The sequence below is a fragment of the Vollenhovia emeryi genome, unplaced genomic scaffold, assembly GCF_000949405.1.
Source record: "Vollenhovia emeryi isolate VEMERY1.0 unplaced genomic scaffold, V.emery_V1.0 DF939160.1, whole genome shotgun sequence".
Classification (NCBI taxonomy): domain Eukaryota; kingdom Metazoa; phylum Arthropoda; class Insecta; order Hymenoptera; family Formicidae; genus Vollenhovia; species Vollenhovia emeryi.
In genome coordinates, this window is record NW_011967206.1 from 16,195 (window position 1) to 29,767 (window position 13,573).

The window sequence follows — 13,573 nt, forward strand, 5'->3', positions numbered from 1 at the left end:
CGTTGCAGAAATATTATAAAAATTATGGACATAACGGCCGGTATTCATAGTTAGATCTTTTATACTTAAGACCTTCTTATGTTTTTAAATTTATCTTTAGATGCTTGAACATTTCACTGGCTATGTAGCAGCTATAAAATATGGTCTGACGATTAAATAACACGGTAACTCTATCGAATATTCACAAAAATGGCAACTTCACAATTTGGAAATACTTTACGTGATTGATCAGTTTCCACAGTATGTTTTATATTACGGTTACAGCAATTTGTGTTCGAAAGCGTCTCTCTGTATATGGGCGAACGGTGTTGTGTAAGTTTGAACGTTTGCGATGTGTATGTATATATTATTTAGTCATCTTAATTTCATTAATAATTGTGATAAGGACTGCAGGCATATCTTGTTTTAACGTGTTTCGCTTTATTATTTTTCACAGATATTGCATACATATAGCAATTTTTGTAACAACATACTTATCTCGTGTCTCTACGTCATTTTTTTACAATAAAATATTTTTTTATTAAGATACGTACATTAAAACTGCCTGGAAAAATGATTTTATTGCACACTTAAATGACTATAGTAAACTCACACTTCAAATCATTGTGCTTCGTATGTGTGTTTTAGTATACGTTTCGCAAATATTGCGCAGATATCGGCGCCAGTTTTCCAACAGCACGTGCTTATTTCATGTTTCTGTGTCACATTATTTTAACCATAATCTTTTTTAATTAATTAATATCTGTCAAAAACTATTAAATATGTATTATATATTTTTTACATATTTGATATTTTGTTTCTTCTATGTTTATTTTTTGAATTAATTTTTTCATTCTCCGTCATAAACTTACTCGTGTTTAATTGTAATTGATTTATTATGCACTAGTAGTGCGCTAGTATTGTCAAATTGTCTGTTAACATTTTTTGTCATTTTCTATTGCAGAATTTGTAGTGGACAGTTACCAACAGAAAAATGCGTGAAAAATTGATTAAAAGGGAATATTAGAATGTACCATAGTTTGAATATTAAATGTGCAGTGCGAAACAAGAAGACTTCCGTGATTATATACAGTGTGAGTCTTATTTCTTCTCTCAGCATTTTGCTATGAGAGATGGATTGCCGACTGCAACTGTAGTTAACCCAGGAAAAAATGGAAAAATCTCGTAATCTATGTAAGTTTCTCAATATAAGTTTCTCAATAGGTAATAGAACTTGTAACACGAGTGTTCTTCTGCAAACTACACTCGCAAGAGACTTGCGATTTTCCTTGCACTTTCTCCTAGCAATATCGTCCTATGATTACCGGGTACCTCTTTTATTCTTACGGGTTGTATACAAATCTGAAAAATAATAACAGGTAGTTTTTTAATATTAATAATTTCTGATAGAATTTAACAGGATTTAATAGAATTTTAATAAAATTTAATTATATTATAAAATTTAATTATATTATATTATTATATTATATTATTATGTAAACTATTAAAAGTTATACGAGTAATAGGAAATTCAAATAGAATTAGTTTGAAACAAAACTTATGTCTACTGAATAGACAAATAAAATTAAAATTTTTAATCGAGATCTATTCGATTAATTCTTAGACTGCACTCACCCCTTGACAGAAAGGCAGAAAGCAAGAAAACAGAAATCCAATCAAAACTCATACTAATAGTATGACAGTTGTCGACGGTTTCTACTTTCTGCCAGCAGAATGTGCTGTTTACTATTACTGTGCTGTTTACTATCTTACTATGTGCTGTTTACTATCTGATTGGCTCCTGCTTTTTCGCTTTCTGCTTCTCCGTCCAGATGTGAATCTAGCCTTATTTTTAGATCCGCATATGCGCAACTAACGTAGATATTATATATATCGTACATATAACAATATTTAAAAATTTTTCAATTCTAATAATTTCCCATTCTAGCTATTATCTTACAAGATATTCAACATATTTGATAAAATTGTATGATATTAAAGCACTAAAGTGATCGTTAACTTCAATTAATTCGTAACTTAATACAACAAATTACAAAAAGAAACACAACATTGGGATTATTGAAGAAGTAATAAATTAGAGGTAACAAAGAAGACAAATCTCTCACATGTGATAAATCGTAATCCTCTTCTAAATGTAAAATGTTCTCTGTAGCTTTAATCAATGTGACCGGTCCTTTGATCTTCTTAGTCGGGTTATACATTACAGTAGCCGCTAGTTTCTTTAATAAAAGGTATCCAGCAATCTTTAGATCATCCTGTGTAAACAGTGTGTCGCCTATCACTTCTATCATCTTGTCAAACATCTCCACATCCGATTTACTTTGCTTCAAAATATTATACGCCTGAAATAAAACACTGCAGATTGTAAAACAGTTACATTGCATCTTATACGTATACGAAGATAACGAATGCAAAAAATAAACGATATCTTATAAACACATAAAAGTAACAATTTAAATATACGACTAGTAATAGATAAACATTTTATAAACATTGTTTTGAAATTATACGTCAGATATTCTGCTAAGGTTTTTAAGATATTGTATTTAAAACGATCTTAGTATGTATAAGAAACTATAATAATTCCGGCCTTGGAATATCGTCCGGTTGTTCTCGCATTATGCTTGCTGATTACTAAAAAGTGATCTACGTATATTCTCCTAAGTTACTAACACCTAAGTAAGATTTTTTAAAGTGCTTTTTTGATGTTAGATGAATACCATGAACTAATTTATCGCCAAATTACTTATAAATGAAATACGTTAATTATGTACTTATGTAAACAATTATCACCTTTTTATGTTATGATAATCACATATTTGTTTGCACTTTAAAAAGGTACCGTATGTGTATTGAATGTATCATTATTCGTGCTTTCCCTTAACTCCGTACTTCAAGGCAGATGCAGATAGATAAAATGAATGAGTCCGTGATACTTACTTGAATGAAACTAATGTTCTTGTTAAACTGTATGCTGAAATATGCCAGCACCTTTATACAACCTTCGGAAGTAATACCATTTTCCAACTCCAGTTTGCCGATTATATTACAATGCTGTCGCACGAATGTCAGCGATCCATCGATTAGACTCAGAATCACTTTCTCCCCAGCGGATTCCAATTGCAGAGTCATCTCGATGGCGACGCAACTTCCAAACGCGTATGCCGCCAAGTGGTATGGTCCTTCTTTTTGAATTTTTCTAATGGTATTGACATAGAATTCAGCCAACTCCGATATCGTGTTATGAGGCGCCTGCTCAATGCTTTGCAGACCCCATAATGGTCTCTCGAGTTCACTGGCCACATGTTCTAGCGATGCAACGAGACCTTCGATACCATGAACGATGAATAACGGCGGTCCATTAGAATTCTTTGTTTTCAAACGAACGAGCGCCTCTTTGGGCAACACCTCGTTACTCGGCCACTTTATCAGTAACATGTTGAGCGATACATTAGAGTCTACAGTGGCCGCGTCAACGGAGAAAGGTTGCTGCTCTTTTATTATCTCACTACTAGTCGAAGATAATTCTTGCAGTTTGGTGAAGGTTAAGACACGAATATCTTGGGCAGATAGCAGGATGTCATAGTTTCTTTCAAGTGTCTGTTTGATCTCTATATTCATCAGCGAGTCTATACCCAATTGAACCAAAGTACTGTTGCGATTAATCGATTTAATATCTTTAATGCCTAGAATATTGGCAATAGTTACGATGAGGTCAGCCTTGATGTCGTAATCAGCTTTCTGTTTTTCAACAGTGGAACATAGCACCGCGTATGGTTGTTGAAGGAATATATCCATCGTCGCGAGACAACTCGACATGCGTTGTGGTAGAGTACCGTTCACTTTGGTGTCGTTATCACCCATCATTTCTGAAGGAATAACAAAATTGTAAGGGAAAATGTAATTTAAGAAATGTACAAAGTATTCGTACAATATATCTAGGACAACGATTTGCAAAATTTGTAGACATATCATTTAAAATACTTTAGTATTATCGTTATAATTATAATCGTGTTTAGAAGAGTACAAACTTAAACATGAGTCAAAAGTAATATTCAAAACTCACCAAAAGGGTATGTTAGAAAAAGTTTGGATCTGTTGATTCTGAGAAAATTTCATGTATTACCTACGATTACGCCAACATCTCCGATGGCACCCCATTGAATGGCGAGCCCGGGTAAACCACTAGCTTGCCTCTGTTCCACTAGTCTCTCCATAGTCGAATTCGCGAAGCCGTAGTTGCTTTGACCAATATTGCCACGACCGCACGATATGGACGAAAACACCACAAAGTAATCTAACGATGGACAAAGCTGTCTGGATACTGTATCAAAACTCTTTGTAACATCGACTTTTGGCAAAATGACGTCTTTAAAATCGACCTCTTTCAGATCTTCGATCAAAGCATCACGGTATACAGCTGCCAGATTGAATATACCGCCTACCGGAGCCAGCCGATTACTTTCTTGAATTAAGTGTTCGGCACCCGACAATGTCGTAACATCCGTCGTAGAGACTACGATTTTCACATTGCTTTCACGCCAGCGACGCACGCACAATGCCTGGTAACCGGTGCGAATGCCCGAACGCGACACGAGAACGATGACTTTGGCACCGCGGGCGACCATCCAATCGGTCAGTTCTAATCCGAACCCACCAAGACCGCCGACCAGGATGTACGATTTCTCCGGATTTATGTAAGTACGTGAGATCGCGGCTATTGTCTTCGGTGTTGAGGATACACGCTTTTCTGGTTCCTCGTCACGGATCTTTAGTAGCACTTTGCCGATGTGCTTACCCGCCGCGATGAATCTGAAACTCTGCTCGAGCTGTTGCTCCGAAAATACGGTCGATTGGATCGGACGTATCGCGCCATTCTTGATTCCCTCCGAAACTAGTTTTGTCAATTCCCTTTTCTCCGTGTTGCTTTCTCTGAACAGCGCATCCAACAGTATGCCGTGGAAAGAGATATTCTTCAAAAACATTGACATTCCTATGCGGCTGTCCTTAGACGAATCATATTTACCGATCTCGAGGAAACGGCCATCGAACGCCAGGCATCGAATGCCAGCTTGCAATTTCTCATCTGCCAGTGAATTCAGCACAACATCGACTCCACGTCCCTGAGTCTCGTCACGTATTAGCTGTTCAAATTTCGTATCTCGGGAATTACCGATGTGTCTTTCGTTTAATTGCGGGAAGATTTTCTTGAGATATTGTCTCTTTTCCAGCGTGCCAACGGTAGTAAAGACGGTACAACCAGCGTGCAGAGCAATCGCGATTGCTGCTTGACCAACGCCGCCTGTACCAGCGTGAATTAACACGCTTTCACCCGCTTTCAATCGACCCCTTATAAACAGAGCATAGTAACTAGTTGCGTAAGCGACAGGTATCGTTGCTGCCTGTTCCAACGTCCACTGGTCTGGTACCTTCCAAAGAAAATCAAGATCCGCGGCTACTGTGGTTGCCAAACCCATAGCTTCAACTATGCCCATCACGCGACGACCATCAGTGTCTCTTCCGGAAAATTCAAGGCCCAACACACAGTCTTTAGTAGCTGAATTCCGTGGCGAAGTGTCCGTTTGTAATTTGCCACTCGCCAACATAATATCCCTATTAATATTTATTTATATGTTATTATATATTTACTATCTAAATCTGATCAGTATTAATTGAAACTTACTTGAAGTTCAATGAAGTATAGTATACATTGCAAAGAATCGTATTTGGAAAATTTTCAGGACGGTAGTAACATAACGGGCTTTTGAACCATGTCAAGCTACTGAGATCTCCATTTGTCAATGTGTTCACATAGGCATGCTCCGTATACACACGAGACACATTGCTCTGTTGATCCAATAGCAAGTGTCGATAACTGCCCCATTGTCCACCTTTCAGAACGTTTGCCATCAAACCTTTGTCCAATTGCTCCAAGTAAAACGGCACAGATAAGCCAAACTTGGGGGCGTTTTTGTCCTGGATGAAGACATAACGTGCATTGGCGCCGCCTAACTCGCGTCGTATGCAAGTCATAAGACCGACCAAGCCTATGAATACAAAACGACAAGATATTTATTCTGTTTCCAATATAGGGCGATTAAAAAGACAATGTGAAAGTTTGAGATGACTTTTTTTGTAATTTTACCAAGCGTTTCTTCGCCCTGGGATAAAAGGAGCACTTCTTGATCTTTGCTATCAGATTCCTTCAGTGCAGCTTTTAAACTTTCCAGCCACGATAGATTTTTCTCTGTAATTTGAGTTATTATCGGTTCTCTCTTTTTCTGTCGCTTCTTTAACAATACGTAAGTCTTTACAGAATCGGTTTGTTTTCCAGCCAATGTTAGATCATTGTCCTGCAACGCGGTCCCGAAATCTAATTGTGCAGCGGTCTCTTCCAGAAGAATGAAACAACCAGGTTTTAAGGCAGCCACCAAGTTTTTGAGGACGGTATAAGATTGATTAGATAGAACGTCCGCCGCTATGACCAGGTGCACATCTTGAGCGGGAGGCTCCTTATTCACGTCTCGCGTTATGATGTTAGCGTTCACGTACAGTTGAGTCAAACTTGAGATAGAGTTATTGGCAGAAATTGCAATATGTAAATTAATCTGAAGAAAATAAAACAATTTGTAATTTGAAATATTCTTGATCTTGAAAAGTAATAATTACAATTAGACTAATTTATGAATGTTGGTCAAGATCGCGAAGTATTCCTTATTTTACTTGGAAGAGTTTACATTTTAAAATTAAAGAAGAAATAAATAAAGAGAAATTTAATAAGCCATATATTTTGTTTCAAATGGCATTAGCATAACGATGGCACCGACTTCTCTTTCCTTATTATTGATTTATAAATCTTGTACCAAATGTTAAACATTGTGACAATTTAGTTTATTAAAATGAAGCGTTGGAGAGATTGCACAGTGCTGTAGCAGTTTGTCGAACAACAGGGTTTGAGTTTTGGATTTCTTGTTACGCTATACTTACAGCACTAAAAATTTCGAATAGAAAGTTATTCTACCTTGAGCGTATAAACAGTTTATTAAAATTCTTCGATATACTTACGATAGGTGAGTTTAATTGGTCATAAAGAATGTCGAAAATAAGCGGCGCCGAAAGAGCTTCCGCAGTTCGATCTCCTACAACTTCCACAATTTTTAATTTCATTGACATTATGTTTTCACACATGATGTGCACAAGTACAGTGATCGCATGCAGTCTTTCTTTCGTTCCATCGTCTGCTAGACTGTACAAATTTTCATAAGGCACGAAAGTGTACCGTTCGTATTTAGTACGATCCTGCTGTTTTCGAGGTGCCAATGTATATTTCATCATTCCCCTAATCTCGATACCGCCAGATTTAACGATATCGATGTTCTTGTATTGATACACCGGCAATCCTTCATCTTCTGGTAAATCTTGCACCAGTTGTTTATGAAGAACAGGGTCGATGGCGACGTACTGGAGATACGACGGTGTATACATAAGTCTGTGGCTGCTGGACAGTATATTTAAATGAAGCATGCTGTCTACGTATGGATCCCAGTGATTAAACCAGTAAAGTTCGCCGGCAACGGCGTAGTTATCGCAAGATTTGATTCCTTGGAAGATATCACGATACTCGTATCCGCGCAACCTTAGTTCCTTGTAAATGTCTTTGGTATTCAGCGGTAAAATCTCTTTATTAGCAGGTGAAATTGATGGTAGCGTCAACTGATCTTTCTCAATACTCTCGGATACGCGCACGTTTCCGCTGACGACAATCGTATCACCCTCGCAGATCTCAAAATCTCCCGTTCCCTTGAAGATGGTTATCGACAATTTTACTGTTCCCTTTATAGGCAGAACTGTTGCTCGCTGAAACCTCAGATTGTGGAATATTACCGGCAATCGTTCAAAATCGACATTGCGCAGTTTTGCCAAAGTTTTCCACGCCAGCAGTATATAGCTAGCTGCTGAAAAAATAACTCGTCCGTTTATCTGGTGTCCCGCCAAATACGCGTCCGTTTCTTTTGACATATCTATTTGGACAATACACTCTCTCGAGTGATCCGATGTCTGTTCCAAAACGGCCACATTCCACGTGGCTGAGTGATCCCACCTGACGAGGGACCCGATCATCGGTGTTCCGCGACCGACAGGGAAACTCACCGGTGGATAGAATTTGGAAATGTCAGGTTGCGCACCGGCTATGTACAGCTTGCCCACGTTAGACAGGAGGTAAGCTAAATTGTCCGAATGTTCTCGCTTCTGGAGGTTGATATTGGTGACAGTTGGCGGTAACGATTTGCGCAAGATTCTCTGAAACAAACAGTGCGGCCCGATTTCGATCGTTATCGCGTTCTCTGGGATATGTGTGATTGCCTCCTGGAAAAGCACGGGAGACAAAAAATTATTCGTGTGATACGCGGCAGAATTGAACTGCGCGAGCGGACTATTCCATTCCGCCTCGGGTACGGAGCTAGAGATCCATCTGGCCGACCTCCGTTTCGGGCTTGGTATGATCTTCTGAAGCGAAGCAAGTAGTTTAGGTTTGGACGAAGCGATATGTTTGGTGTGGAAGGCAAAGCCGGGAGATTTTACCATCTTGACAAAGATATCTTTACTCTTAAGTATTTGTACGAACTTGTGCATTGCATCAGTTGGACCAGCAATAGTAACAGAGTCGACGGAATTGTGACAAGCTGGATAGATGTCTGGCGGGCACAAATTTCTGACCTCCTTCCAGCTTAAACCAACTGCCGCCATAGCACCTGGCTTTAACGTGGAGTCTATAATCGCCTTGCCCCTATAGTAAGACGTTAAGATTGCCTGTTCCAGCGTAAATGTGCCGTCAGCATAAGCGCAACCCATTTCTCCAAGGGAGTGTCCGACTACGCCGTCCGGATGTATACCTATCAACGTTAAAATGTCTACGAGGGCGATCTGCATAGCCACGATAGATACAAAGGTTTCTATCACGTCCTCGTACATTTCGTCCGTGGCATTCATGATGATATTCATGAGGTCGATGCCGTGAGGTTTTAATACGTCAGCGCATCGCCGCAAGCTACATTGAAAAGTATCAATAGCTAACAATTGGTGACCCATGCCTGGCCATTGCGTTCCCATACCGGAAAATATAAACCATATTGGCCGCCTTTCATTATAACTCGGTACCTCGTCAATTTCACGCGTACCATCTACGCTAAGTATCTCGTAACCGCGAATCTTGTGGCCGTGGATATCGTTATTGTGTATGATGTGTAACAGTGAAAGAAACTCTTTGTCTTTACGATACTCTTTCGCTTTATCTAGCAAGGTATGCACAGCTTCTTCCGTTCGACCTGATACAGTGACCAATCTGGGCAACAGTTCGGCATTCAATAGAGGTGACAATTTTGGTTTCGGATTACTGCGCAGAAGGATGTGGGCATTTGCACCGCCGAAACCGAATGCGTTGACGCCTACGAGACCACCGTTCCACGATGTGGCCTCGTCGACCACTCGAATGCGTCCCTCGTTTAAGCCAGGGATGTTTGGATTCGGAGTTTTATAGTGCAAATTCGCGGGGATTACGCCCGCTTCCATCGCTATGAGCACTTTGGCGATCGAGCATAATCCACTGGCTGTTTCCGAGTGGCCCATATTGGATTTGACTGATCCAATCAGCAAAGGAGTGTTTCTATCTTTGCAGAACAGTTCGACGATGGTATTGACTTCCTTTGGATCACCTACTTTGGTACCGGTACCATGGGTCTCTACGTAACTGACGTCTGTAGGATTAACTCCCACCTCATTGTAGATCTCGCGTAACAATCGATTTTGCATTTCACCACTGGGGTACGTGATACCTTGAAATTTGTAGCCGTCACAGTTTGTTTTTGTGTGAACTACCGTGGCGTATACTCTGCGCGCATCCTTCACCTTTTGCAAATATATCGCCACTACCGCCTCGGCCCTCACGTAACCATTAGCCGAAGCGTCGAACACTTTGCACTTGCCATCCTCGGCCAGCATATTCATTCTATAATATTGAGTCGATCTCTCTGGTCTTAATACGATATTCAATCCACCGACAATCGCAGCATCGCATTCACCCATGCGCATTGAGTTGACTGCCTGATGCACGCTGTACAAGGCCGAGGAACATGCCGAGTCCACCGCGTAACTAGGTCCATTAAAGTCAAAACAGTAGGAGATTCTGTTGGCGAACATTGATTTCGAACACCCGAGTACTTCATATCCTGCAAGCAGATGCAAGTTTCTTGGTTTATTCTCATTGTCAGGAGATATCATATGCCTTCTCTTACACCATAACAGATTTTTGTGATGAATAGCAAAATGAAGACTATAATTTAGACGTAAATGGACACATCTGTACTATTTCACAGTTATTTTCTAATCTTTAGACAAGATCCTTAGATTCAGCGTGTATGTTGCCTCATGGTAAATAGAAAACATCAAACTAAGTGACTTAAGAGATATTTAGCAGTTTTTTTTTCATAATGTACACACCACTTATGGCGTCTATATTGTTCATCAAAGACGTATCTGTTTCTGATAAAGTGACACCGACGAACACCCCCGTACGCGATCCTCTCAAAGTCGAGGGATTAAATCCAGCGTCAACTATCGCCTCGTATGTGACTTCTAACATCATGCGACTCTGTGGGTCCATTACATGTGCCATTTTAGGTGATATTTCGAAAAAAGTGGCATCGAGGCTGCTGAGGTCCTTGATCTTAGCATATCTTGGTAACTCGGGGATGTCTGTTGACCAACGACGTTCGTCATCAGAGACCATGTCCATGTTGTTCATCAGATTCTCCTTAAATTCCTCAATATTGGACGACCTAGGCAGACGGCCTAAAACAGAATTTATTTTTCAAGGTATTTTGTTCTCATGATAATACGGCCATTTGCGATCGACAATTACCGGATATGCCCGTGATGACGATATCACTGTCTACGGAATACGGTGTTCCATTTCCAACCGTGTACTGCCGTGTCGCGGAACTGTCAACGGTTTCAGATTGATGAGACATCTTACCGAGAAAGGTCGATATCGAAATCTTTTTGTTCCGTATGAATCGCTAACTGCAAAGATAAAACCAATTCTAGGTTTTACATTTGTCGGAACATCTAGTTGATCTTCGCAAGGAGGAGGCACACATTTGAAAAGAGTATATTTAAATAAACGCTAGGCCTTTCTAAATATCCTTTGCAGTGCTTCTTTTTAACAACGTTTTGAGAGAACTTTGTGCTATTTCAATTGCAGACATAAACATAGGAATAATTTATAAATTATGCTTTCTTGCGTCACGTCGAATCTTCTCTGGCATCTCGTTCAACCATTTTTAAACACGCATGGTTTTCGAGCAATTCCTACGAGCGAATACTTTCAGTTGACATATTCAATTAAATAATCACAATAAAATTTCAGCATTTTTCATCAAATTAACTTTATTTAACAAATGTTTGTAGGGTCGCTTTTTTCTAAAAACTGTCATTTATCTTTCTGAAAAGGTACATGTATTATTATTGCAGTAACAATTACTCTGCATTTCATTTCTAACTAATTACTTGAAGAACATCAAAGAATATAAGAATAATTTTTGTTTCAAATATCGCACTGTCATGCTTTACAAGAGATACGTTATATGTTATTTCAACGTATTTTTAAATACATTTCCCAAAGAGTGCCGCTAAAATATTCCTTTTATATTCCAATTTTTGACAAAAATTTTTTGTTAACAAATTTATGTATACGCGTTGTAATTTTGAAGATATTGTAGCTCAAAGCTTTTATCTCGCAATAAGCCAGCATAATAAGCAATTATTGAATGAGTGCGCAATCGAAACTTTCTGTTGTTTGATTGTAAATATGCTGCAGGCAATACAAAAGAATTAAAACTGAAAATTGTCGAATGCATACTTTTCGCGCGAGATACTGTGGGCCCAGCCGAATTTGAAGTATGGTTAAAAAGATGTTGAATCGATATTGAAACGATGTCAAATGTATTAAATAGATATGATGTGTCGATTGTATGTGTTTTCAACCAATCATTAATTCTGGGATGTAGTGATACTGTCTTATGTTAGGAACACAAAGCAGAAACACGCCAGCATTGTAATTGTTTTATCAGGAAAATGTGATTTGCAGTTTGCAATATAGGACCTTGCATAGTAATGTTCTTTCGATTGTAACAAGTGTGACAGTCGAACGGTCAAAGGCTAGTCAGAATGACCGATTAAGATACAAATGATAATACTCTTCCGTTACGGGAGAGTTTGGTGAAAACTGCAGTGCAATTTCTACAAAACCCTAAAGTGTCGTCGAGTCCATTGGTGCAAAAACAAGAATTTTTTAAGAGGAAAGGTCTCATGGATGAGGAGATTAAAACAGCTTTCAAGCTGGCGTCGGTCGACAATGTAGCTGATCGCAATGCTATTCAAAGTCAGAATCCATACACCGCTGTACAAATGCCATCAGAATCCGTTTATCCATATCGTCAAATGAGTGTTTACCGACCAACGTTTTTGCACAAAGTCAAAGAGATCTTTAATGCAACCGCATTAATTGGCGTGACAGTATACTGCGCGTATTGGTTTTATAAGAGCAACCTTCGTGGCATACTTCGGTGGTTGGATATTCCGAGAAGCCATCCACATTTGCACTACACTGTCAACTGAAAACTCCATGATCAATCTTGCTTTGCAATAAGTTGATTGGCTTAAGTCATTAAATGCATTTTTCAAAATTATTAACATAATGATCGGTATTCATAGTTAGATTTTTTATATTTAATACCATCTTATTTTAAGTTTATCCTAAGATGCTTGAACATTTCACTGGCTATGTAGTATCTAGATAGGGTATAAAGGATGATCTGACAAATATAAGATCTGACTATGAATACCGCTCAATAACACTGTAACTCAATCGAATGTTCACTGTAGAAAATTGCTTGAAAACGCTTGGCTGGCAAATTCTAATTAAAGAAATTCATTGCGAAAAACATCACCCCAGCCAGGGTTTGAACCTGGACCTCTCTACACTCTAGGCGGGCGTCTCACCAATTCGACCACTGAGGCATGCGGTAATATTTATCAATCGAATATTCTCAACGATGGCAACTTCATAGTGTGAAAATACTTAACGTGATTGATCAGTTTTCACGGTATGTTTTATATTACGGTTACAGCAATTTGTGTGCGAACGCCACGTCTCTCTGTATCTGGGCAAACTGTGTTGTGTACGTTTAAACGTTTGCGATGTGTATTAATATATATGGTTTAGTTATCTTAGTTTCATTAATAGTTTTCATAATGACTGCAGGCTTATCTTGTTTTAACGTGTTTCGCTTTATTGTTTTTCATAGATATTGAATGCGTATAGCAAGTTTTGCAACAACATACTTATCTCGTGTCTCTACGTCATTTTTTTACAATAAAATATTTTGTTATTAAGATACGTACATTATGACTGCCTGAAAAAATAATTTTATTGCACACTTAATGGACTATAGTAAACTCACATTTCAATTCATTGTGCTTCGCTTTAGTACGTTTCGCAAATATCGGCGTCAGT

General features: G+C 38.7%; 2 protein-coding genes across 3 annotated transcripts; one reads left to right on the forward strand and one right to left on the reverse strand.

Annotated features, from left to right (window-relative positions):
• Positions 1 to 400: 400 nt before the first annotated feature.
• On the reverse strand, positions 401 to 13,356 carry LOC105564674 (fatty acid synthase-like). 2 transcript variants are annotated; one of them, XM_012017218.1, is made up of 10 exons: positions 13,144 to 13,356; positions 10,919 to 11,079; positions 10,498 to 10,848; positions 7,066 to 10,226; positions 6,146 to 6,608; positions 5,684 to 6,047; positions 4,127 to 5,613; positions 2,941 to 3,869; positions 2,106 to 2,342; positions 401 to 1,341 (listed from the first exon to the last, which is right to left on the reverse strand). In XM_012017218.1, exons 2-10 carry the CDS (start codon positions 11,025 to 11,027, stop codon positions 1,240 to 1,242), a joined length of 7,203 nt encoding a protein of 2,400 aa, XP_011872608.1. In that variant the 5' UTR covers positions 11,028 to 11,079; positions 13,144 to 13,356; the 3' UTR covers positions 401 to 1,239. The 2 variants fall into 2 exon arrangements, with proteins under 2 accessions (XP_011872608.1, XP_011872609.1); XM_012017219.1 differs by having other exon boundaries at positions 13,060 to 13,356.
• On the forward strand, positions 11,992 to 13,004 carry LOC105564764. Its single transcript, XM_012017412.1, has 2 exons — positions 11,992 to 12,079; positions 12,239 to 13,004. The coding sequence occupies exons 1-2, from the start codon at positions 11,992 to 11,994 to the stop codon at positions 12,673 to 12,675; spliced, it is 525 nt and encodes a 174-aa protein (XP_011872802.1). The 3' UTR covers positions 12,676 to 13,004.
• Positions 13,357 to 13,573: the final 217 nt, after the last annotated feature.

What these genes read in the sequence shown, in the direction of transcription:
- LOC105564674 (XM_012017218.1), bottom strand. Translation starts at nt 11,027, where the DNA reads ATGTCTCATCAATCTGAAACCGTTGACAGTTCCGCGACACGGCAGTAC. An exon ending in TATACTTCATTGAACTTCAA is followed by an intron (nt 5,614 to 5,683) that starts GTAAGTTTCAAT and finishes AAATATTAATAG; the next exon opens with GGATATTATGTTGGCGAGTG. An exon ending in AGAACATTAGTTTCATTCAA is followed by an intron (nt 2,343 to 2,940) that starts GTAAGTATCACG and finishes GTTTTATTTCAG; the next exon opens with GCGTATAATATTTTGAAGCA.
- LOC105564764 (XM_012017412.1), top strand. Translation starts at nt 11,992, where the DNA reads ATGTCAAATGTATTAAATAGATATGATGTGTCGATTGTATGTGTTTTC. An exon ending in ATGTAGTGATACTGTCTTAT is followed by an intron (nt 12,080 to 12,238) that starts GTTAGGAACACA and finishes TGACCGATTAAG; the next exon opens with ATACAAATGATAATACTCTT.